Source organism: Sceloporus undulatus, chromosome 6 (genome assembly GCF_019175285.1).
Source record: "Sceloporus undulatus isolate JIND9_A2432 ecotype Alabama chromosome 6, SceUnd_v1.1, whole genome shotgun sequence".
Classification (NCBI taxonomy): Eukaryota; Metazoa; Chordata; class Lepidosauria; order Squamata; family Phrynosomatidae; genus Sceloporus; species Sceloporus undulatus.
This window is the reverse complement of record NC_056527.1, coordinates 120,712,164-120,736,647: the sequence shown is the minus strand read 5'-3', so window position 1 is coordinate 120,736,647 and position 24,484 is coordinate 120,712,164. Positions and strand designations below refer to the sequence as shown.

General features: G+C 44.6%; 1 protein-coding gene across 2 annotated transcripts in view; it reads right to left on the bottom strand.

Annotated features, from left to right (window-relative positions):
- Nucleotides 1-20,972: 20,972 nt before the first annotated feature.
- The window catches only part of TACR1 (tachykinin receptor 1), a 33,854-nt gene continuing 30,342 nt past the window's right edge, over nt 20,973-24,484 (bottom strand). For both annotated transcript variants that reach the window (XM_042474062.1, XM_042474063.1), the window contains one exon: nt 20,973-23,559. In XM_042474062.1, coding sequence (XP_042329996.1) covers nt 23,268-23,559 — 292 coding nt within the window. In that variant the 3' untranslated portion in view covers nt 20,973-23,267. The remainder of the gene's footprint in view (nt 23,560-24,484) is intronic.

The window sequence follows — 24,484 nt, the reverse complement described above, 5'->3', positions numbered from 1 at the left end:
CTAGCTGTCAGAGCCTGGTTAAAAGTGGGCCTTCGCTGTCTGCCTTGATCATCTATATATCTCCTAAGAGGACATGGAAGGTTTGGTAAGGGGTTTCTCCCTGTATCCCTTTCCTTTTGTTTCCATCTCCCTCCTTTGAGTCTTAAACCTGCCTTTCTGGGTTTCACTGGGAGATGCCTTTTTTCCATACCAATAAAGATCAAGTCAATGGAAGGATCTGCTGGCATTTTTCTCCATGCATCTGACTCCATGTAACTAGGATGGAAAGCATAGCCTCCTTGTTCTCTTTTCATCTCTCGCTTCTCCTCTTCCTTGGGTTGGCTGCAATAGATCATCCCTTAATTTTTCATTTTGCTAACAAGGGAAAACATTCAGTACTGCGAGTGGGAGTCTTGCCACAATATTGGCAGCGGCAGAAGCTGGAGTGTTAGAAGTTGCTCAAGCAAAAGAGCTTCATGCATTATTGCGCAGTGCTTTTGCCGCCGCTCAGATAGAAGCAAACCCAGAAAATGAATTGTGGTACCACAGGCGAGTAGAAAGTGTGGCTGGTGGGCCAAATGTGGCCTCCTGGGTCATTTTGTGGTCCCTAGAAGTAAGCAAAAATAATGGCTAAGATATTGAATCAGGGGCCACAATGCATATTTTTACAATAACAGAGCTGTTGCTGAGCCAATATGCAACTATGCTAGTGAATTGAAATGATGCACAAGATGTCCTGTTGCACAACAGGGGCTCCATCCCACCATTTGCCACAACATTGGGTTGCATTGTGTATGTTGCACAATGGCAAGGCTTCTGCCTCTACTTGTGCAATGCTCCCAACGGAGTTGCCCAAGGTCTGTTCCCTTCCTGAGAATGCAAACGTTGCACAGCACAATTCAGCTTTATGAAATAACAAGTCAGCAAGGATCGGACTCCCCCCATGTGCCAAAACACTGTGGCTGAAATCGTACACCAGGGTTGTGGATCTCAATGTGTGACCGTATGCTTTAATAGTGTTCCACAATGCTTGTTTGAATGACAACATGGTGCATTAACAACATATGCCAAAAACATGATCCACAATGTTTGTTGCAATAATAACATAGTGCAATGACAACATGTGCCAAAACATAACAACGCCTACATCCACATCCTTGCGCAATGTGCAATGTGCACCAGGAGCAACGCATAGGTGCACTTACAACTCATCTTCCTCAACCTTCAACTGAAGGAGGCCCTCATTGCTGCTAAATTTCTTCCATTGTTTGTTCAAAAGGGCTGGATTCGGGAATTTCTTTTGCAGCTACTGAGATGTGGAGACATATTTAGTTACTCTTTGGTACACAGGTACAAACACTTCTGTAAAGGCTTTTACGCATGTGTAAGGCTCCAGAAAGATAACGGCCTTTATGTTCATCCTGCCCCTGAAGTTTTGAGATACACTGAGGTTGAGTTAAAATGCCAAGTATTCTTTGCATCTCTAGGATCGGAGGGAGGGGAAGGGAGCGTGATTCTCTTGCAAAGGACATGATTAGACACATTCTCTTGCAAATCAGATTGCATCAAACTTGTTTATGAGCCCAGTTTGTCTTTCTCCAGGCGGAAGAGAAGCCATGGAAAAGCCGAAGGCTGACTCTCTGCTTGCTAGCCTTACAGGATGCCCTTGAACCTCAGAGGGGAAATACTGCTTTTGGGGACTGCAGACAGCTTTGGCCAAACTGGAGTGGCATGGACCCCAGAAGACGAGGGATGGGTTAAGGGGGAGACTGAGCTCTCCTTGTATTGATCTGGCTTGCTGCCGAACATAAAGGAAACAAAAATAATGACCATAGAGGACCTACATAAATTCAGCCTAGACAATGAGGAAATTGAAATAGTCAAAGATTTCTTGTATCTGGGACAAACATCATTAAGAATGGAGACTGCAGTTGAGAGATAAGAAGAAGACTAAGAATGGGAAAGGCAGCCACGAAAGAGGTAGAGAAGATCTTAAAGACATAGATATACAACTGAGCACTAAAGTCAGATTCCCCATCACCATGTACAGAAGGTTGATAGGAATAAAATCAATGTATCTGGGATGTGCTGGAGGAGAGTGCTGAGGATGCCATGGATGGCCAACAAATGGATCCTGGAACAGATCAAGCCTGAAATACCCCAAGAAGCCAAGAGGATTAAATGGAGGCTGCTGTACTTTGGACACATCATGAGGAGGAAAGACTCGTTGGAAATGACAATGATGCTGGGAAAGGTTAAGAGTAGAAGAAAGAGAGGGAGACTGCACGCTGGATAGACTCTATTAGGGAGGTCACAGGTATGAATTTGTAGGACCTGACCAGAGAAGTGGAGGACAGGGAGACTTGGAGATGTCTCATGCACAGGGTTGCCATGAGTCAAAGTCAACTCAAGGGCATATAACAACAACAACAACAACAACCTGTCCTATACACAAATGTTTGGAAGTAAGAGCCACTGGAATCAGGAAAGCAACTTAAAAGTCCATTGCACTTGTCAGAGTCTTTGTAGGGGTAGAAGCCATGCCCATAATGTCCTGACAATGTGGGATGAGAGCAGCAGGCTGACTGTAGGCAAAATGTTTCTGAAGCAGCAATGCCACAAAAAGAAAGTGAAGAAGGAAAGCAAAGGGAGAAGAGCTGGGGGAAATAATATAGACATCAAGTTCCCAGTTTGTATGGGAAGCGGAGGACAAGGTGCTCCATCTGGCTTTGATCCGTTTGCTGCTGGGCTTCTGGGTGAAGCTGCCAGGCTCAGCATGCGGCACATGGAAACTTTCCTTTTGCCACGGAGCTCTTTCCTCCCAGGTTCTAGGAGCATCAATGACTTTTGGTGCCATCCATCATTTATGAAAGAACGCATGTTTCCTGGAAGCTCCCTGGCTTCGTTTTAAGACTCAACTTTGCTGAGAGGGTTTTGAAACAGCCACGCATGAAAAGGCATTTGGGCATGAGAATGTTTTTGTTTCTGAAGGCTGTAGGCGTTCATTCTCTCTTCCAGCTATTCTGGTCTCTTCTCATCTAGTGATGCTGTTTGATCTCCCCTTCTGCTTCTGTTGTCATCTGCCTCTTTCCTTTGCTGCACTAAAAGGAGGGAGGGAGAGAGAGAGAAAAGGAGGCTCTTTCTGGGGATGGGTTTCTCTCTGTCCTGAATATGTGCCAAGGCAAATTGTGCAAAGATGCTTTGCATTTGTTACGGACTCTCTCCAAATTTTGAAACTCTCTGACTGTGGAGTTGTGTGTGGATAGATGCACCCTACTCTCCAACCTCATGGTGTGGTGTAGTATCCATGGTGTAGGACCCATGGTGTAATAGAGGGTTGATGCTCTGGGATTTTTCAATGAAGAAGGACTTCACATCACCCGCCTTCCCTCCTGCGACTCTGCATGGCTCACATGGCACAAATACACAGAACAATTCATGCAAAACTCTGCATGGACAGGTTTTCTCTCCACAAACTCGATGCACAATCTCAGTTGAAAAGTCTAGGAGATTTTAGTAGCCGCGTTTTTGGAAGTGGTGGTAAATGGAGTGGTTGTGAAATGACACTAGACTACTGCTCCAACTCCAATGGTGACCCTCTGCTAGGCGTTTCTTGGCAAGCTTTATCTGAGGCAGAAAGAGTGTGACTTGCCCAAGAGGGTTTGCATGGATCCACTGCAAGCGTTTGAATCTGATCTCTTCTCTTTCTTTACCTCTTTGTTGCAGTGGCTCTCTTCTTGGATCCCTTACCTGAAATGGATCAAGGCCTCTTCTTAACCAAAAAATGAGCTATATTTTTCCACCTCCTTCCTCTGTGCAAAGAATTCAGATGCCTTTTCATTTTTCAAAGGCTTCTCTTCTGATGGAGAAGGACAAAGAGGACCTGTAAACAATTTTAATGAAATCTGATTTGCAATTGAATGTGTCTGATCACATTCACTGGAAATACCTTCTTCCTCTATCTCTCTCCCACAAAGAACAGAATTGTTGATTATATAAAAATTCCAGATCCTGGGCAAAGGTGCGTTTCTGGAAATTGCCGCTCTCCAAACTGTCTGCCAGCATGGCTAGAAGATGCAATCCAGAAAAGTAACTTTTTCCCCAAGGTCTGGGAAAGTCAGTGGATTGCATGGAAACTAATGAAATGCTAATGAAATGCTAAGTGCATTTATCTACTTGGGATTAAGAAAGAGATCTTTCTAAAACTGGAAGTGGGATGATCCTAAACTGTATAACCTTTTTCATTTTTTGGCTCCATGAAACATTTCCATTAGGATGAAATGACAGATTACAGCAAAACAAAAATGGCTTTCAAACAACTTTTCCAGAAGGCCGGGAAACGTTTTCATGTTCCCTCTTGCCTTCTTGAAAAGAAAACTAGGCCAAAGTATCTCCCCCAGTTAGCGACTATGCTTTATTTTTCATTAAATTCTTCCTCTCTGTTGCAGAATTCACAAGTTAAACTCCTAATTAGACAAAGAATCTGGGACACGGAGAGAGAGACGGAACGCCTTGCCAAGAACAAACAACATCTGCTTACCTTCAGTTCACCAGGTAACAGTCAGTAACATTATGCAAAGCCCTAGATGTTTACAGAGCTTCACAGTTTCAAAGTACTGCCTACTTTTTTACACTTCCAAGTTTTAATGTGTTCCAGACTGGAGTCCTCTTGATGTCTTGCACATATATAACTTACAAAAGCAGTTTAATATTTTTATCAAATGCTGATAAAAAGTCTGCATTCAATTCAAGGTTGCAGAAGCCAAGTGTGGTGCCATTGCTCATGGCTGCACAACGTACATGAATGCACAGAGACCACTACACATAGATGTACATTGTGCATGGATTCCTATGGATATCTGGCTGTGCAATTGGTTGCACACATTATACATAGCATTTGTAGTGGAGAGCCACTAAACCAATTTATCTACTTCTTGACTCACTGTTCAGCAAGAGAACAGGTCTACTCTAGTTGCAACTAACCAAGAAACTAACCCATGCAACCCCAATGTAAGAACTTAGCCTCACGCTGCATCAACTCGTTTGACACCGCTTTAACTGCCATGGCTCCATGCTATGGAATTCTGGGATTTGTAGTTTTGTGTAGTTTTTCTTAGCCTTCTATCAGAGAGCTCTGGTGCCAGAACAAACAGAAGAGTATTCCATAGGATGGAGCCATGGCAAACTGCATTAATCCTGCAATGTGCCAGCAGCCCAAGAAAATGCAACTTTGGAAGGGTTTTTTGCAGGTCCTTAAGCAGAGGTTGGATGGCCATCTGTCGCAGGGAGGGTTGGGATGGTGTCTCCTTGCATGGCAGAAGAATGGAAACCCTAGGATTCTATGTTTCTAGGTCAGGAAAACTGCACGCCGAGCAGAGACATCTTGCTTTTCCTTTGCACAGAGCTGAACTTCGTCCACCGCGCATAAAACAATTACATAGAAAGTGGCTGCCTGCTTTATGACTCCAGGACACTAATGTGGCCCAAGAGGGAGGAGAGGAGAGATTCTCTTGGCCACAACTGCCTTCCATTGCCTTGAGCTCCCAAAGTCTTGCGGCTTTAAGATTAAAACATTACACATGTGAGTCACTGTCAGGCCTTGAAACATGGCCTTAATTTCCAGCTATACAGGAGGCATTAATATTTTACTCTTCTCCAGCAATGTTTAATGGTTCAGGAGAAATGAAAGCAGAATGCATTGCAGTTTCCAAGGCAGGGCAGATCCGTTGTGTGTAGAGGTTAAAATCATGCCAGGATCCTGTTGATGTCATACAATTGTGGACGTTTTCTTACAAATGCAGTTATATTTTTAATGGCTGTTGTGCAATGGTAGGCATGGGAAGAACATGAGTGCATCTGCACTGTAGAAATAATGCACTTGCACTAGCCCTGATTCCATCCTACAGAATCCTGGGATTTGTACTTTTGTGAAGCACCAGCAATCTTCAGCAGAGAAGGCAAAAGGCTTTGTAAAACCACATTTAGTTGTGTGTGCAGTTGGACATTTGGTGTCTTGGTTGAGTTGCGCAACCTGGTTTTTCAATACAAGGTTATTGAATGATACTATGTTGTGCCACACAACCTCAAAGTAGGACCATCCCCATTGATTTGGTGGGCCTTCTCTTCGCTCACAGCAGTTGGAGGCTTTTAAAGTTTTTGCCTTACTTTTCAATCAAGCAGAAGAACCGCCAAGACGACTCTGGCGAAGCAATCTCCCCAAGTCCCAGCCGCTGAGTAATTTATCAGGCAGCCTGGCATGATGCGCAGGAGGCACAATGGGAACCTGGAAAGATGTAAATATGCAAAAGGTGCCCATGGAAAAGGTTTGTTTGAGAAGCACCGTGTGCTGAATATTGCCGGCTGATTGATTGGGAGCCTGTCACGGAGCGTGACTCAGAGGCTTGGAAAAGGAGATTCATTATAAAGACCGAGGAGTATTACGATACTGAATTTGCATTTTCTCAAGGCTTCCTCTCCTAAAGACCCTGCAGTTGAAGGACATAGTCAAGTTTTCCATGCCAAAATCTGCTTCCAGCTCACCATGTTCATGGGGAACATTCATCATCATCATCATCATCATCATCATCTAATTTATTTATATTCCACCTTCTCTCGAGGGAATCAAGGTGGATTACAACACAATAGCCTCTAGACAATGTTAGACAATGTTAACATCTAGACAATAGTTAAAGACTGTTAGACATCTAGATAATGATAGACATAGGCTTGCATTTTATCAAGATGTTGTGGTTGTTGTTCTCAGCTCAGATATTATGGAAGGGTATTCATGCAAGTGGGCCTTTCCTCCTTCTGGCCATATGGATATAGGGAGATTGATAAAGCCTAAGAAATACACTTTAAATTCTGTTAGCAAGGCAAAAAGATGCTCCCTTCGAGGTCCAGTTTGCCTCAAATCCTTTGTGAGGCTACAAGGCCCTTTGTTACAAAGAGGACACCGAATTTCTCTGCAGCCTTTATGAACAACCCTCCACACCTTCCTGGACTGAGGACGACAACCGCAACACCTTGGCAAAATGCAGCCTTACAACCAACACTATCATTTTTCTTCCTTCCTCTTGTATTATTTTAATGCCTTTTGCCTGATAAAGAAGAAGCCAGTGGAGCTTCAAATGCTTGCAACATGTATTGTGTGCATTTTGGTTAGTCCAATAAAGGTCTAGTATTAACCACTGTTTGGTGGGCCTTGGATGTTATAAACCTCAACAGGTGGAGTTATCAAGTGGTGGGCAACTGAAACACAACCCAATGAGTGTGCATTTGCACATCTCCATGGACAATAGCATCTCGTACCCAACTCCAGTTTTGCAACCTTGAACTGAACATAGACCTTTTGCACCGCTTTGGCATGGGAACATACACACTTCAACGACACCAACGCAATTCTGGCCAAGATTTTTCAACTATGTTTATGAAGATTTTTTATAAAGGTTGAAAAGTTCATATTGGAGGGAGGAAAAAAATCCTCATCTGACCCAAACACTTCCTTCTTTAAATAATGCATCTTCCTAAATACAAATCTTACATCTCCCCCCCCCCACCAAAAAAGGATGAGTAAATTTCGATTGCTTTGTGGTGTTAGGTTTGTGACTGACAAGGTGACCTGCTTTCTTTCCCCCTTTTATCCCCAGGAAAAATATTAATGGCTGCTCCATTTCATCAGGATCATGGGAAAGTCTTTATGAATCGGGGGTTAATGAGTCAGGTGCAATTGCAAGCCTTCCTTCGGATCAGAAAGCAAGAAGGCAAATTGCTGCCATTACGCCATTAGATGCTATTGCTGGCTCTTCAGTCGACTCTGTTTTGATTATCTATTTCCATTTCCCCTCCTTGAGGCCACACCTAGGAAAGGATATTTTTTTTGCAATGCTTGGGAGGGTTTAAAACCAGCCACTATGCTATAAGTTGCTCTGGCTGTGAAAGGTGGGTTTTGAAAAACGAAATGAAACGAAAGATCTGTCTTAGTTCAAAAGATGACTTTGACTGGGAACTAACTCAGAGAGCTCTTTGGCTTAGCAAGGAAGGAGTGATCAAAGGCAAGGCTTACTGAGCCCAGAATCCAGAGATACAGCCATGAAACTACTGTACTTTCCTCAAGGTGTGCAAGGAAAGAGATACACAGCTCTGTAATTTAGGCTGCGTCCACACTACAGAAATAATCTGGTTTAACCCTGCTTTAACTGCCATGGCTCTATGTTATGGATTCTGGGCATTGTAGTTTGTTTGGGTATCTGAGCTCCAAATCCCAGGATCCTGTAGGATGCAGCTATAGCAGTTAAAGTGGTAACAAATGGCCTTAATGGTACAGTGTGAATGTCTAAAGGTGCATCTACACTGTAGAAATAATGCAGTTTTAAAACCACTTTAACTGCCATAGTTCCATCCTACAGAATCATGGATTTTGTAGTTTTGTGAGGCACCAGCATTTTTTGGCAGAGAAGGGTTAGGGTTAGGGTTAGGGTCCTATAGGATGGAGCTATAGCACTTAAAGTGGTACCAAACTGCCCTATTTCCACAGTGTAGACCTGTGCCTAGTTGTCTTATGGTCTCCATAAGTCACAAATGACTTATAGCTATAGCATTTCAAGTGGTGCCAAACTGCATTATTTCTACAGTGCAGATGCAGGCTGAATGTCTGTGACATAAAACATGGACTTAGTTTTCCCATTTCTTTTCTGAGAGGGAGAAATACTTTCAGTACATTTAAAAAACCCAAACATTTCAGATATAATGTGTATAAATATTCTAACACATGCAGCTCAGTTTTAAAGTGGAGGCTTAGCTACAGAGAAGGAGAGCAATGGTTTTCAGACATGATTTAGTGCCTTGGTGTCATTTGCTGTGAAGTCGAAGGGGCGGTCTGCGGCTGAAGACACCTCAAGGGCCCAGCAGGGAATGCTCAGAAGCAGTGCGCTTTGCAAAAAGCAGCCATTTATCTCCCTCCCTGTGCACTTTTTGCGCGCACCTTTATTGCCAGGCATAAATGATCAAGGGAAGATGGATGTGCAAGACTGGAGAGAATCAGGAGGCAGATGCCGATGGATCTACGGCTGGAGTTCTGCAGCTTTGGCTTCATGTGCAACGCCTAGGAACAATGACAGTTGTGTGTGTTTGCGCGCACATTCTCTTTGTAGAAAGTGTCCAGGATATACAGTGCAACCCTGTGACTGCAGCAGAGGCTGTAGACAACGCTAACAGAACATTTGCAAAAACATATACTTCAGGTAGCAAACAGTAAAACCATGCTCCAGTCTGCCTGCTCCATCTGAAAGAAAGCTGACATATAAGAAACCAGATTGTGCATCGGTTAAATATGGATTTTAGAGCACGTGCAGAATTCATTGCAGAGAAAAAGAGCTTAGAAATTACTAATGGTCCAAGGAAGATCCAAGACTGAAGTAGGGTTTCTTTCATCTGAGACCATCCAAAGCCATCTTGGCAATAGGGGACTGTGGTTTTGTCCAGTTGTGATGTTAATGGTCTAACTGACCCATCCAGAAGCTGTAGCCACTTTTTCATGTCTATCAAATAACTAGCCTGCTCCTGCTAGTTGCAGTATTATCCCAAAAAAGGGTTAGTTTTTTGGATGTATGATAGTGAATGATGAGGTACAAACGCTGTAATTTGTCCCTGCAGAATATAGGGTTTGTCACTGGATGAAGCCATACAAAACCTGGGATCCTATTGCTTATGCATGCATAAGTTCTCCTTTGGAAGCTGCTTGTCATGTCCCCCCCCCAACCAATAAAAGACATGTAATTACTATAATAATTGTAATAATTAGCCTAATTTGGGGGTGGTCTTGAGCATCTTGGATAGATCCTGGAGTAAAAGGTGGATTTTTTGCCTTCCTGACAAATAAACCACCAGATAGCAAAGAGCATATCTATATTAAACAGACGGATTCCACTATAACTTCACCTTATGAAATCCTGAGATCAAGATCAAGATAGAATGCGCAAAGGGAGGGGAAGATGAAAGAAGAAATGGTTAAAGGAATGAGAGAAAGAGAAACAAGGGAGAAGAGATAGGTTCTTCCTCTCCGTTTTCCTTTGAAAGAGGAGGGTATTGGAGAGCAGCTAGGAACAGAATGGGATTGGGATGAATGGATATAAGCAAAAGCAGCAGAATAGCAATTACCTTCAGATTCTGAATGGTTGAAACACAGGTTTGTTGGGTGTTTTTTAAGTGTTTCTGAAAGGTTTTGTTTCAAAGTGAAAATCAATAACATGATTAAATCACGAAATCCTGAGATTTGTAGTTTGGGAAGGGATTTGGAATCCTCTTCTGGGGAGCTCAGGTTTGCTATCTTTTGGGTGAGTGGAGCTCTCTAGAAGAAAATGCCAAACTGTTGTTGTTGTTGCTGTTGTTGTTTGCTTTCACCAGGCTACCAATCCCACAATCCCATAGGATGGAAACGTGCCAAATAAAGTGGTATCAGACTTCTCTATTATGTGATGTAGAAAGGAACAACAGAGACATGGAGCCATAGAATTGCAAGGGATCCCAGGGTTTATAGAGTCCATCCATGGCAGGAGTCAATGGGGCAAAACCATGGGATCTTAATAGAGTTGGGAAGAACCCCACAAAGGACCAGCAGAAATGAAGGGGAAACAGACTTGATAGAAGATTAATGTCTCATAACTATTTTGAAGGAGAGCCAGAGTAATTGCTTTCTTAAAAATTGAAAATTGGGGTGGCGGGTATTTAGCAGCACAGACTTAATATGCACCGATTTCCCAGTCACTCAGAGAGTGACACAAAAATGGGGGGGAAAAGGCAAACTGATTCTCTGTCAAACTGGTGTCAAAACAATTTCCGTCCTCCAGCAGAAGATTCAAAGCTCCCTTCATGGCAGATCTGCAGATGCTGAATGTGGAACGAGAAGCCAAACGACATTGAGGCAAAGCCACAGTTTCTGAGGGTTTTCCTTGCTCTCTCTGGTGCTTTCCCCACTTAATGGCTTCCACTGGTATTGCATTCTCTAGTTTTATGACACAGATGCAAGTGGGGCTCAGGCAGAGTCTCATGCGGCGCAACAAATGGCAAGCAGCTGCATTTCATGGGGATGTGCTACATGTTCAAGAGAAGCCATGTTGGGATGGAGAAACACCTGCCATAAGCCACAGAGAACATCCAGAAGCAAGTAGCATGATGCATCGAACAAAATAAGAAGCAAGTAGTATGATACATCAAACAAATATCAGAAGAGATGCAACACACGGATCCTTGCCATACCTTTCCCTTGGCCAAAAAGAATGGGGCTGAGATGCTCCGTTGTGCTTGCATAGTGTAAGTCTACACTTTGTACTTGGATGGGAGATAGATGGTAGATTGGACAGACAGGCAGACAAATAGATATCCAGAACTAGCCTTTCACTCACAGTTATTTAGGAGATTCTGGGTTGTTGTTGTAGTTGTTGTTGTGTGCCTTCAAGTCATTTCCAGCTTATGGCTGCCCTAAGGTAACCCTCTCATGCGGTTTTCTTGGCAAAATTGGTTCAGAGGAGGTTTGCCATTGCCTTCCCCTGAGGCTGAGAGAGTGTGTCTTGCTCAAGGTTATCCAGTGGGCTTCATGGCCAAACTGGGAATTGAACCCAGGTTCCCCAGAGTTGTGATCCAATGCTCAAAGCACTACAATAAGTTGGCTCTCTGGGTAAGAGATGCATTAGCCAATTCACAAGATCATTAGGACTTACTTAGAAATAAGTGCAAAAGGGCTTCAGCCTAATGCAAGCGAAACCTTCTCTCTCCCTCATCTCCATCCGACAGAGAAATTTGCACTGACACGTTGCTTTGGAAAGGTTAAGAAATGCTGAAGTTTTCATCCTTTCGCCAGGAGTCTAACAGGAGCTGAAGACTTTAACTGGCAGCGCACACCATTCTCCCTTGATCATGACTTTTTAAAAAGTAATGGACATTTCTACTGAGTTGACTGTAATTTGTGTGGAAGGCTCAGCACATTAGAAGCATGGCACGCCTAAGATGTTACCACAGTAGTAACAGAATGAACGATGGTGGGTGCCTACAATCAGATTAGCTTCCTCCCTCGCAGATGACAAATTGAAATGATCCTGAAACTTGCAGATGCTGATAAAGCCAGAGAAAAGAGACAAGGGAAAAGGGGAAAGGAGTTGGGGAGGAAACACACTTCTGGGAACTTCTCCATTGCAGTCTCCATCCATTCCCAGATCTGCAAAAGGCCCCATGGGAACAATGGAAAGAGGTGCTGGATCCAATTTGGGAATAGGACCCAGCCTTTGGATAGTTCCTTTAGACCAGTCATTCCCAACCTTTGCTATTCCAGCTGTTTTGGACTTCAGTTCCCATCATTCCAGACTGTTAGCTTCTGGGAGCTGAGGTCCAAAACATCTGGAAGACCAAAGGCTAGGAACCACTGCTTTAGACTAATCCCTGGAATGGATTTGCCATAATAAGACTGATAATGGAAGCCACCATAGATTGGAGGGCTGTGGCTTGGATCTAAGGGTCCCTGAGTGACTTTCTCCTCCACAACATTCATTTCTTCTAGGAAAGTGTGGAACAACTCTGGAATTGGTGCCGGTCACTAGAAGCTTTCATCCTCAAGGAAGAAAAGTATTTGCAGATGAGTTAATAAAGTCCTCTAAGGAAGAGGAAGAAATGGAAAATCCAAGCTTTGAGCAACTATCCCCGAAATCTTGGGAATGAGAACCCACAAGGAAGACAGAAACGGGTCAAGCATGATGTTGAGGCCTGAAAGGAAGGAGGAGGCTTTAAAGAAGGTACAACCAGAGTCTGATGCATTGTGAATGGTGAAAAGGCAAGATGGCCAAAGGCTCAACCTGAGGAGCAAACCAAGACATGGTGCGCTGATATCATCCTCAGCTGCCAAACAGTGATATGTTTTCCCCTCCTAATTCTATACAGTAACTGGAAAGATTTCTTTTTTATAGGCTGCTATTAATTTTCTCTGGTGTTTGTTTTTAGTCTTACAGCAAGAAAGAGGCCAAGAGAAAGGGCAAAACCCAGGCAGAGATCAGCAGCGTCAGGTCTTACTGCCTTTAGGAATCATGGAGCATGCATGCTGAAATTGCCCATAAGAAAGAAATTTTGCAAGGGGAAGAGATGCATGCATGCACATTCCTTTTGCACATGTCACCCAGAGGATGCTGCCCTTTGTGTGCATGCATGTTGCTTCAGTCTTGGGTCAATCAGGCTCTTTCCTGATCGACATTTGCTCCATAGAAAGTCACCCAAAAGAGACCCTTCCAGGCACAAAGACCCCAGGAAAAACTGGCCCTGGAAGGATGTTTCCTGCTCTTTTGACTCTGCTTCACATTACATCCCAGCTTTTGATTCTTGCCTCTTAGGTAAAATTGTGGATGGTTGCAACAGCCAGACCCTACGCTTTGGCTTTCTACTATTTTCAAATCACTCTCCTTGATTTCTCCACAACAACACAAACAAAAAGCCTTCCATCTTCCTTTGGGCTATAAATTACTCTCTGGCAAATTAAAACATGGTTTTCCTTGCTGACAATCTGACTGAATAAATGCATCTTTATTAGTGTCTCTGTGGCTACTTCGATTTGTTCCAGATCATTTGGAGAAAGCAGCCAAAGCGTGGCATAATTCCTGCCTCCAGCCGGAGGTTTTGGAAAAGGGATGGAGGCACTTGCATGATTTTCATGAGCATGGCATTCATGCTCTATCTTATTGTAGAGGTGGGGTTCAGAAATGACACCTGATGGACTAAGGATCTGTCTGGGTGCTGAGGCTCTGTTCATCATCCCTTCTTACTTAAACACAGACCCCAAAATGAAAATTGCACACACTCTGCTAAACTCTATATACTGAATTAAACTGGTAAGAACAAAACATTGTATGTAGCCAAATAAAAACCCCTGGGAAGTCCATGGCTAGAACCCTGTTTTACACATCCCCAGCTGCATAACTTGCACTATTTTGCACAATTTGTGCAAAAGGGAGCAAAGAGTTGTCCTAGGCCTTGATCCCCTTCCTTAGAACTCCTTGAAATCAAATCCAGCTGCATAAATTTCTCCACTAATTCCAAGTGTACCTTTGCAGCAATATGAGTGTAAAACTATATATATGTGTATATATATATAGTCAGAAACCTGAATTCTAAATGCCTGAATTCTGTGGAGATTCTGCATGCCACTGAGATTGTGTTCCTATCGCCATTTCTGAACCACTTTTGGTTGTATGCTAATAACGCTCTTCTTTCCCTTTGGAAATGGTTTAATAATACATATTGCTTACTCCATCAAGCCCAGGTTCATATTTGAAATATTACCTCCTTAAACCACCACTTTCTTCCACATCTCTCTCTTGCTCTTTCGGTTTTCTCTGCTGCTTTATGAAGAAAGGTCAGATTTTTGCTTCGTTCGTTGCTCCTTCGGGGGACAAAAGACATTCTCAGGAAAAATGGCTGTCAGTCACTTTCAGACAGAAAGGAAAGTTTCAGGCTCTTTAAAAAGCAAAAAAGAAGAACAGCGAGAGGAAACTCATAGGATAGTCTACATTTTCGACTTGTAACTGGCAAAAGCACCTAATCCATCTCTGAGGATGGGATCCTCTAGTTTAATCTGGGTCACCGAATTAGACATTAGGTGTCTAATGGGGCGACCCTGAGGAGTTATATCTTTCAAAATGCATAAGCGCTAAATGTTTTATATTGCCTTGTCATTTAAATTTTATGTCTGTCTTTTCATAGCGCATGGTGCTTTGAACGCTTTGCCTTGTAACAGCTGTCGGTACATTAGAACTCTTTTCTAGGCAAACGTGTTTGAGAACGGAAAGGTTCGGATTGCAACCGATGGCACATGCCTTTTGCTCCTTGGCTAGAAGTTGTGGCTGGGATCCTGCAGGTGTCTTGCGCATGAGTAAATTCCCCACCGGAAAAAAGCGAGCATTCGGTTCTTCATGCACTGCGTATGTGAGTGCCATTGCACTTATGGAAACACACACTGGGAAATTGCATCTCCAAGGGCTCCAGGATGGCTTTCATAGAACCACAGAGGTATGCCTTGGCTTCCAGGATCAGACTGGATTTGGTGCCTTTAAGGTATTTAGTCCAGACACCAAAAAGGATTCTGCCTGGAGTTTTCCATTTCAGGAAAACAAGGCAGGTGAGGCTTTCCATCCCTTCTCCTTTGATGGATGGCTGGACCTGATAAAGAGCAGCGGGGAAATGGATGGAGACACTGAACCCACCAACTCCATCTCTGCTCCTCTGCTGTGTAATAAATTACTCTCAGGCTGCCTGAGGAGGAGGAATTTGACCATTGTTGGTTTAGATGTCACAAACAGGGAGGCTCCCAGCTAATCCTGACCATTTTATCTTCTTGATCCTTGTTTCCATTCTGCATGCAGTGGTTTTTTTAATCCCCCTTGTTCTCCGGCGGTTTCTTCCACCATTAAATCTATCCCGGCATCGGAATGGCTTAGTCCAATAATTGACTACAAGAGTCAGAAACATAACAACATCTCAGCCTTTTGAGGGGAGCGGGGGGGGGAAGTAAACCTGATGTTACAAAGCATTACATTAATTCTCATATCCCCTGCTCCCCTTGAATGTCAGCTTGCTCTCCCTCCGCGGAGCGTGCGAGGTCTGATCACGATTATAGCGTTTAACTGAAACGCACACTTTCAATATTCTCCGTCTACAAAGGGCTGCCATGACCTGCATCCCAATTAGCTGCCTTGGCTTGACTTTGACTGTGGCTGCTATTTGTGCATATCTGATTTCATTTTGAAAACCCTTCCTTTCTTCTCCTTCCCTCTCTCTTTCTCTTTCTCTCTCCAAGCATATTTCTGTTAATCCAGTTGCTTTGGGAGGAGATAAACTTCAGAAGCAGCCTTGCCAGGCTTCCTTGCAAAGAAAGACAAACAAACAATGGCTTCTAGTGATTTCGCAACTCTTTTGTGACAAAAAGGGCCCGGCTGGTATCTATATCAGGCCTTCAGGCAATTGATGCCAATTGTTTGCTGCTTTAAAATGGTTCCAGCATTCAGTATTTCTTTCCAGGGTGCAAATGGTGGAACCATATACAATGGTGACCACATGCAACTTGGAAATGAGGAGCTTGATACAATCATAGAAGTGGCCCCAAAGATTATCTGCACCAAGGTTTCTCAACCAGAGTGCCCTGGAACCAAGCAGTCTTAGAGAAATGGCTATGGATTCCCAGAGAAAACTTGACTTAATGGGAAGTCGAAGGCTTTCATGGCCAGCATCCATAGTTTTTTGTGGGGTTTTCAACCTATGTGGCCATGTAACATGTACTTATTCTTAGCTATAGCGATACTATTTTTTATGCATGAGTTCCCTGAGATCTGAAAATTATTTCAAGGGTCTCTTTGGGGTAAAAAGATATAGCCATGTTATTCTCTAGACACAGTATGTAGAGAGATTTTGTAGGATCTTTGAGGCTAACTGAAAGAAGTTGGCAGCATGAGCTTTCCTAGACTTAAGTCTACTTCCTCAGTTGCATTTAGTGGAGTGGAAGCCAGGGGCAGACCTATATATGCCATTGATATGTGAGAATGTCCATTCAAATTTGAACTCCTTTGTGTGTGGAAATGAAATAGCAAGCCCAGTTTTAACGATGGTCGTTTGTGAACAAAAGCATTGGCAACTAGCCTTTGTGCATGGAAATGAAGTGGACATTCCCACATTCCAATGGCCTATATATTGTTAGGATATAGAGTCCCAAGGAAAATGTACAATGTGGGTTTTAATAGTAATAGTGCTGTAGAATGCTGCCAGTCTGAAAAGTCACTCAGGCACAGACTTGGCTGGATTCTTTGTGGCTCCAGAGGGAGAGGCAAGGCCTAGTAGGCCTCATGGAGCCTTTGCTAGAGTAGTGACCAGCATTTTACCTCAGAGAGGGTTGCTTTGTGACACCAGAGGGAGAGGCAAGGCCTAGTAGGCCTCACGGAGCCTTTGCTAGAGTAATGACCAGCATTTTACCTCAGAGAGGGTTGCTTAAATTGTGACACCAGAGGGAGAGGCAAGGCCTAGTAGGCCTCACAGAGCCTTTGCAAGAGTAGTGACCAGCATTTTACCTCAGAGAGGGTTGCTAGTAGTGTGGATGGTGGATGGTGTCGATGTATATATTGTTGTAGACAGTGGAACTTCTTATGTGAATAAAAGCCTCATCTGAGAGAAGTTTACAGTGTCTCTTTGCTCATTCAGAAAGGGAGAGGGGTTTCTCCAGCTCACAAGCTGCTGACTACAATCACAAAGGTGGAAAATCTGGTGTCAAACATTGGCGTGTTGTATCATGCACTGCGCAACATCATCAAAAGCGTTTTAACATATATCAGTCCCTGGCTTTCTACTCCCCCAAATGCATCTGAGGAAGTAGACTTTAGGTTAGGAAAGCCTTGCTAGCCTTCTTTGCAAGCCCCAAACTTCCCAAGCGTTGTGACCTTTCCTCATAAAAGGTTACTGGCCTGTTGTTTGTCCTTTGGTATTTCTCTTTCTTGGTGCATTTTGAAACGGTGTTCTGGTTTTTGTTCTGCGTGAACTGAAACCATGCGAAAGTGTTATTTTTAAAGATGGAAATGAAACATGATTACCCATTCGATGAGGGAGCATCGGATGCAAGCAAATATTCCCAGAGAGCGGTGTGGGATTGCCGCAGGGAGAAGGAGGCCTCCCAGGAAATGCGCGGCGGCTCCTGCTTTTATGCTCCTCTGCCAATAAAATGGAAGTCAGTTTGCAGAGTGAGAGGCGAGCAAGTCATCCGCTGAACAAACATCTTGACACCGTGTAATTTTAAACCTGCCATTTTAGGCGGAGGAGCCGAACAATAGTTTGCATTCGCCTAGCTGTTTCTGCTTGCTTAACCCCAAAGAATGACACAAGCACGCAAGGGGTCACTTCCCCTCGAACCAAGAGGATAAAATGATACTTGGGTAAAAGAGTCGGCCATTTGAGAATGTGCCAGATGTGGCTGTCGGAGGCAAACCCAAGGATAGGTTTTGTCTTGGGGTCAATGCAAGTTAGAGCTGACATGAAGGTACATATCAAGAACGAATGTAAGCCATCCTTCCTTCTAGCAACATAAAGAATGAATTTGAACCAGCATCTCCCTCTTTCTTGGTCTCTCTCACAAAGTTGTGAGAAGCAGCTGGGGACTGCAGTGTGAATGGGACAATGACTCTGCTCCAGGATTAAAACCTGGACCGGACTCACCATCCCACCGACATGGAGGCACCGCTGGCAATATCCAGCATTGCTCCTCTTCTGCAGCCTTGCCAGCGCTGGGCTTCCTACTCTTGCTGGGGATTTTCTCTGCTAATAAAAAAGTGTCCCTCCCTGAAGAACAATTTGCAAGTCAGATCTAGGAACGCTGCTCCCAGCGGAAGGGGATCCGCTTTGGCTGAAATAATAACTCAGAGCTCTGCATGGATTTCCGAAAGCGGCCCCCGTTTCCAAGCGTGGATGTCTGCGCAAAAGGGTCATTAAGGACTTGGGTGGATCAAAGGGGCGAGCCGTTTTCGGGATGCAAAATTAATGAAGTGCCAGATGGACCCAGGCCTTCCTGCCGGTGGCAACCAATTGGCAAGCGAGTATTTTTACCCCAGAAGCTGGTACTCAATTAAATCCTGGCTGTGGTTCTCTAACAAGGACAAGAGGTTTTGATTTCTGGTTGCCAGGCGGGCACAAAGTGCTTCCATTCCCCAAGAAGCAAAGAAAGCAGCAGCCATATGGCACCAACTGGGCTAGGTCCCAAAGGTTTTGTTCCGGTGGTCCATGGCCTTTGATGCTTGTTGACAAACACAGCCCTTGTTGCTGAATGGCCAGCCATTGGTTTTATGAGTTTAATCTAGTTGGGAATCACAGTTGGAGGGTACACAGAATGAAAACCAGAGACTGTACATGGATCTTCAAGTCTAAGGAGTTTCTTTGGTGGAAGGAGGAGGCGGCAGGATGACAGAAATAAAGAAGAAATGAGTCTGTCCTGGTTTTTTTCCTTGTTGCTCCCATGTCACTGAAATGAGGAATTCACTTTGTGTTTCAACCTGAACTTTAAAGGTGCTGTTTCAAGGTGCTATTTGGGGGATAGGGTTCATTCACAGCACTGTGGGTTCTTCTGCAAAAGTTCGGTCTAAGACCCGAAGCGAATTCACCACCTGGCTGTCACTGACGCCACTAGCTATTGATGGCTTCTCCTACCTGTTTCCTTTCTTACCTGTTTGGCTTTCTCCAAAGTAAGTGTGCAAAGGATGGTCGCCTCGGTCAGGGGAAATGGCTCCTTGAGCCCCTCTGTATGAGAACAATGGGGCCATCCAGAAACCTTGTCCCTAGCCCCTGAACTTCCATAGCTTCATTCCCATCATCCATGTCCCCCCAAATCTATCCATTTATCCCCCCCCCCAAAGCAATCTGGAAGCTCTTAGGATGGGCTTGGATTCACAGAAACAAATAGGCACCATGAAGCCAATCCATTCCTGAACATGGAATACTCTTTTGTTTTGCAGTGGAAGCTGTGAGTCTGGCTCTCCCAATGGGGTCCGCACCTTGCGCAGCTCCTTTAGACTATAACCCAAGGCAGATTCACCCTCTCACTGCCATGGAAGCCTCCACTGGTGACTTGCAGCTGCTTCTTGTTGTTGTTGTTGTTGTGTGCCTTTAAGTCATTTCAAACTTAAGATGACCCAGGGTTTTCTTGGCAAGATTTGTTCCAAGGGGCTTTGCCTAGGCCTCCCTCTGAGATCCAGAGAGTGCAACTTGCCCAAGAAGAGCACCAATTTCCATGACCCAGCAGGAATGCCAACCCTGCTAACTACCTTTTTAAAAGCTGTTTATTTATTTTTATATTATTTATTCAAGTTGTTCTTCCAAGTTCTGAACAACTTCATGTCCAACCGATGTAGGAATTCTGCACCTATTTATTTATTTACACTTCTATCCCATGGGATCCAATGCACCCTTGATAAAGGCCATCCATCGGTTCTGGTTAAATGCCCCTAAGAGAGGAAGGTCCCATCACAACCCAAGCCTACATGTGTTGATGCTCCTGGATGCATGCGCTTATCAAGAGAAAGAAGTGAACAACATTGCAGTGATGGTGTGCATTGAAGGTTGTCAGAGATCCCAATCATGTTTCTTTCAGCAGACCCAGGCTGGCTAATGCGAAACCTAATTGATAATCAGCCAGAGATGATTGCAGGACGCATGGCAGAATAGGAATCATCTCTTCCTAATGAGGAGTAAATGCTATTTCTATGCATGAAGACATACGGAGGAGAGGCAAGGGGCTTGATGTGCGTATTGGGAACCCAATGAAAGGCTGGGGGCTCCAATATCAATGAGCGGATCCATCTACTTGGGTTTGAGCTGTCCATGGCACTGGACTTGGAGGAAAGGCCCAGAGGGTTTGTCCTTCCTTGTTTTGTTTCTTCCCAGGGTGACCAGATGTCATAACCGCAAAGGAGGACAAGGCAGCATAAAATGTAGGGCATTCAAGAGAAATCTAAGACATTGCCAAATAAAAGCTATAAACGCAAATATAAATATAAACGCATGCATTATTTCTGCAGTGGAGACATAGCCATTCTCACGTTTAACTCGATGTATGTTTACCTTCTCCGTTCCTCTTGTAATTCTAGCCTCACTAGCTTAGGAGAAACACAGGCTTTACTCCTTTGCCGAGGGATTTACTTCTAGAGTTGAATTCTTACCTGATATTCTTGGGCAGGTGATTCATGAAAACATGGCAGCCTTGTATCGGTGGGATGGGTGCAGGGAGGGATCTGTTTTTCTCCTTTTAAAAGCCAGCTTCTATTTTAATTTCCTAGACCCGAACCATTCAAGGCCTCTCAAGATAAAACATAATTAAGGTTCTGACCCATCAAACGTCATACAATGTTTGTACATTAGTCGGCTGAATTAGAATCCCTGATCTGGGCTTGTCAACACTTTGCAAAGAGTAAGAGTATACAGATATATTTAGAACAATAACAGCGTACAGGTCAAGTATGCCATCCTCTCCTTTCCCCCTCATTTCACAGCAAAAGCTACACATTCTTTCTTTACAATTTAAGTAAAGAAAATGTAAGTAGAAACACCCTGGCACATACAAAGTGGTCTTGGCAGTTGTACAATATGCACAAAAAATTACATACAATGTGAGATAGGCAAAATATGTTCTTCTGTCCTCGAGATTCAAAATAATACTCTTCTGTCCTCCATAGACGTCTTGGCCTCCCAACCCTACTCCCAAATGAAACAGATACCCAAGGAATCAAGGGGATTCACCTCTGGGTTGGCTCCTCAGTCAGGAATTGATTCAGTGGGTTTACTCTAGTTAGGAGTAACTCATAGGATTACGGCCCTTGAATTTTAGGATTCGTTCACACGTGGAATTTCCATTGCTCAATGAATGGTTCAACACTAGATGTTTCACGTTTCAATGGAATTACTATTGGGGGACGGAGGTGACCCTAATGTTCCTTGGAGCGGCCCAATTGCACACAAAGGCACCATTTGATTCTGCAACCATCAAAAGATGCATATGCAAATGGGAACTGGCCTTAAGGTATGCTTCACTGGTCTGACAATGCTCTACAACTGGGGAGCATGCACTGGTGGGCAACCTCAATAGGAGAGGGCTAATAGGCCCCCATGTTCTGCTGGCCTCAACTGGGAATAGATGGGCCTTGAGTCTAATGTTGGGCATGGAGTCTAGTAGATGTTCAAGCATCCTGTCGTCCAAAATTAGTCTTCTGTCCTTCACATCATGCTTCGGACATCATTCTCATCTTTGTCTCACTGTCCTTGGTCCTGACAGTCCTGGGTAGGATGGTGCTTAGCTGTGCCAGCCCCATGCCACCGGTGTACATTGCAGCCGGGTGCTCTGTTCTTTCCCCTATTGTTCAGAACGGTCAGTGAATGTGCCAGTGGGACAGCACTTTCCACTGTGAGTGCAAAACAACACACCCCACAGGTGTCACGTGGCTGTTAGGGTGGCTTTGCAGGAGGAGGCGCTCCTGCAGTCTTTTAGTGTTCTGCGCATGTCACTCAATCATTTTTATTTTCTCTTGTCCCCTCATTAGAGAAGCGTTCACTAATGAGCGAAGAAAACGGTCCCACCTCCCCTGCGGAAAGTTCGGCCCTAATCAAACCCATTGTTCTCTCCCTCCCACAGCCTTTTCGCGTCCCCAGCCCCTGGGACATTTGGGAAGGCCATGAGGCCCCTTCCGCATCATCCCCATCCTTCTATCTCTGGAAGGGAGGGCTGATTGCACCTTATAAACCCTGTAGGAACACTCTCAGAGCACGACAGTGGTGTAATTTGGCTGCACTGGCAGTTATACCGAAGTTGTGTACAGAGTTACACTCTCACATAAGCTGTTTCCCAGCCACCTGCAGCACAAGGTGCAAGGCCCCAGGTCTGCACAGAAACTGCTGGAACTTCCTTGGAGCAGCCAAAGTGGATGGCTGAGGAGCCACTAGCCACTTGGACCTCACCCCTGTGGTCACCTTCACCATCTCCCTCCATGTCAACACACAGGTAGTTTTATGTTACACTTGTGTTAAGCAGGATTGCAACATACTCTCTCTCTCTCTCTCTCTCACACACACACACACACACACACACACACTTCTCCTTCAGTCCCATACATGTCCCGTTTCTCTTTACAAGTTTGCTTTTCCTTGACATATCCCACTCAGCTTAATCTCATTTAAAGGCAGCATCCGTCCATCTCTGCCACAGGGGATGACTACACCCTCGTTTTGCTTTTGGTCCTTTGCCAATCCCAGCCACTCCTCCTGCAAAGAGCAGGAGAGAAGAGAGGCACCATTAATGGTGTCTGTCTATCCATAGGCAGTTGGGTCGTAGCCCACAGGTGAGTTCCTTTTCCTGCCAAACAGCCTCTGTCTCACAAAGCCAGGTAGATGAGAGAACTCCATGCCAGGCAAAGACACATCGCAGCCAGTTTACACAGTCAGCTGGAGCAAAAGAGAAGCTTTTCTTAGAAGGTGCGGGGTAAGTGTGGCCCTTGGGAAAGGCATCCATCTCAGTGTGCAACATTAGAACCAAAGCTGAGCATCCTCTTGGAGTCATTTGACCAGCCAAAGTCTGGCAGCAGGACATTGTGGAAGATACCACCAATGGCCAGAATTAGAAAGGAGAGAAGAGAAAGAGGTTGTCATCACTGTTGTTACAAAGGAAGAGCAGAATATTTGCTAGAGACATATACACCAGTCACACGCTTGACCATGGCAGTTTGCTCAGATGGACAGGTGGATCAGGAAAGTGTGTTTGAATAGAAGCTCAAGCTCTCCGAGACCGTTTTGGTGTCGCTGCGGGAGGAACCGTTGGAGGCCAGATCTACTGAGAGGCGCTTAATTTTGCTGCTGTCCTCGAGTTCCTCCTCCGGGTTGCCAACCACAGAGGAAACAGTGGTCTCCATCCGGCTGATCTTGTACATGCTGCTCTGCGTCTGGAGGTACCTGGCCGACTTCATCTCCAGTCCTTCGTATTCACCGGCGTGGATGAAAGGGCACCACCGGAAAGCGTGCTTGAAGCCCATGCGGAACCTGAGAAGATGGATTAGGATGACAGAGAGGCAGCTCTAAATCCCTTCTTTGAAAGAAAAAACAATAGACATGGGCCCAGATTAAGATGGAAGGGGCCCAAGCTCTGTGAACCAAACCTTAGGAGGAAGGACTTAGAGATTCCACCTGAACATTAGGAGGAACTTCCTGACAGTAAGGGCTGTTCGACAGTGGAACGCACTCCCTCGGAGGGTGATAGAGTCTCCTTCCTTGGAGGTCTTTAAACAGAGGCTGGATGGCCATCTGTCAGGGATGCTTTGATTTGGATTTCCTGCATGGCAGAATGGGGTTGGACTGGATGGCCCTAGTGGTCTCTTCCAACTCTACGATTCTATGATTCTATGATCTGAACTGCAGATCAATGCTATGGCATTCTAGGATTTGTAGTTTGTTGTGGCACCAGAGCTCTCCAACAGAGAAGGCTAAATATGACATGAAATGTACCACCGTCGCCTTCCTTTGAGGGTGAGAGAATGTGACTTGCCCAAAGGCTTCTATGGCTGAGTGGGTATTTGAACCCTGGTCTCCAGAGTCATAGTCCATCATTCAAACTTTAATACAGTGGGCCTTCCCTTTACATGGGGATTCATTCTGGATCCCTCTGCGTAAGGAGAAATCAGCATACGGTGGAGCTCCATAGGAAGTAATGGGGCTCACACCCATGGCGCATGGTGGTGTGCCCCATTAATTCTTCCAGGGCAGCAAGGGGCTCTTCCAGTGCAGCTTTCAGAGTATGCTGAAAGCCGCGTATGGCATGCCTGCATTAAACGCGGGCGCACTGTACCACAGTGACTCTCATTATCATGTGTATGCATGGCTGCAGCAGCTGTTCAACAGCAGTATATGTGAAGTGTTACTCTCCACATGCATGATGCAGGATCTTGCCCATTAGGTATAATTCAAACGT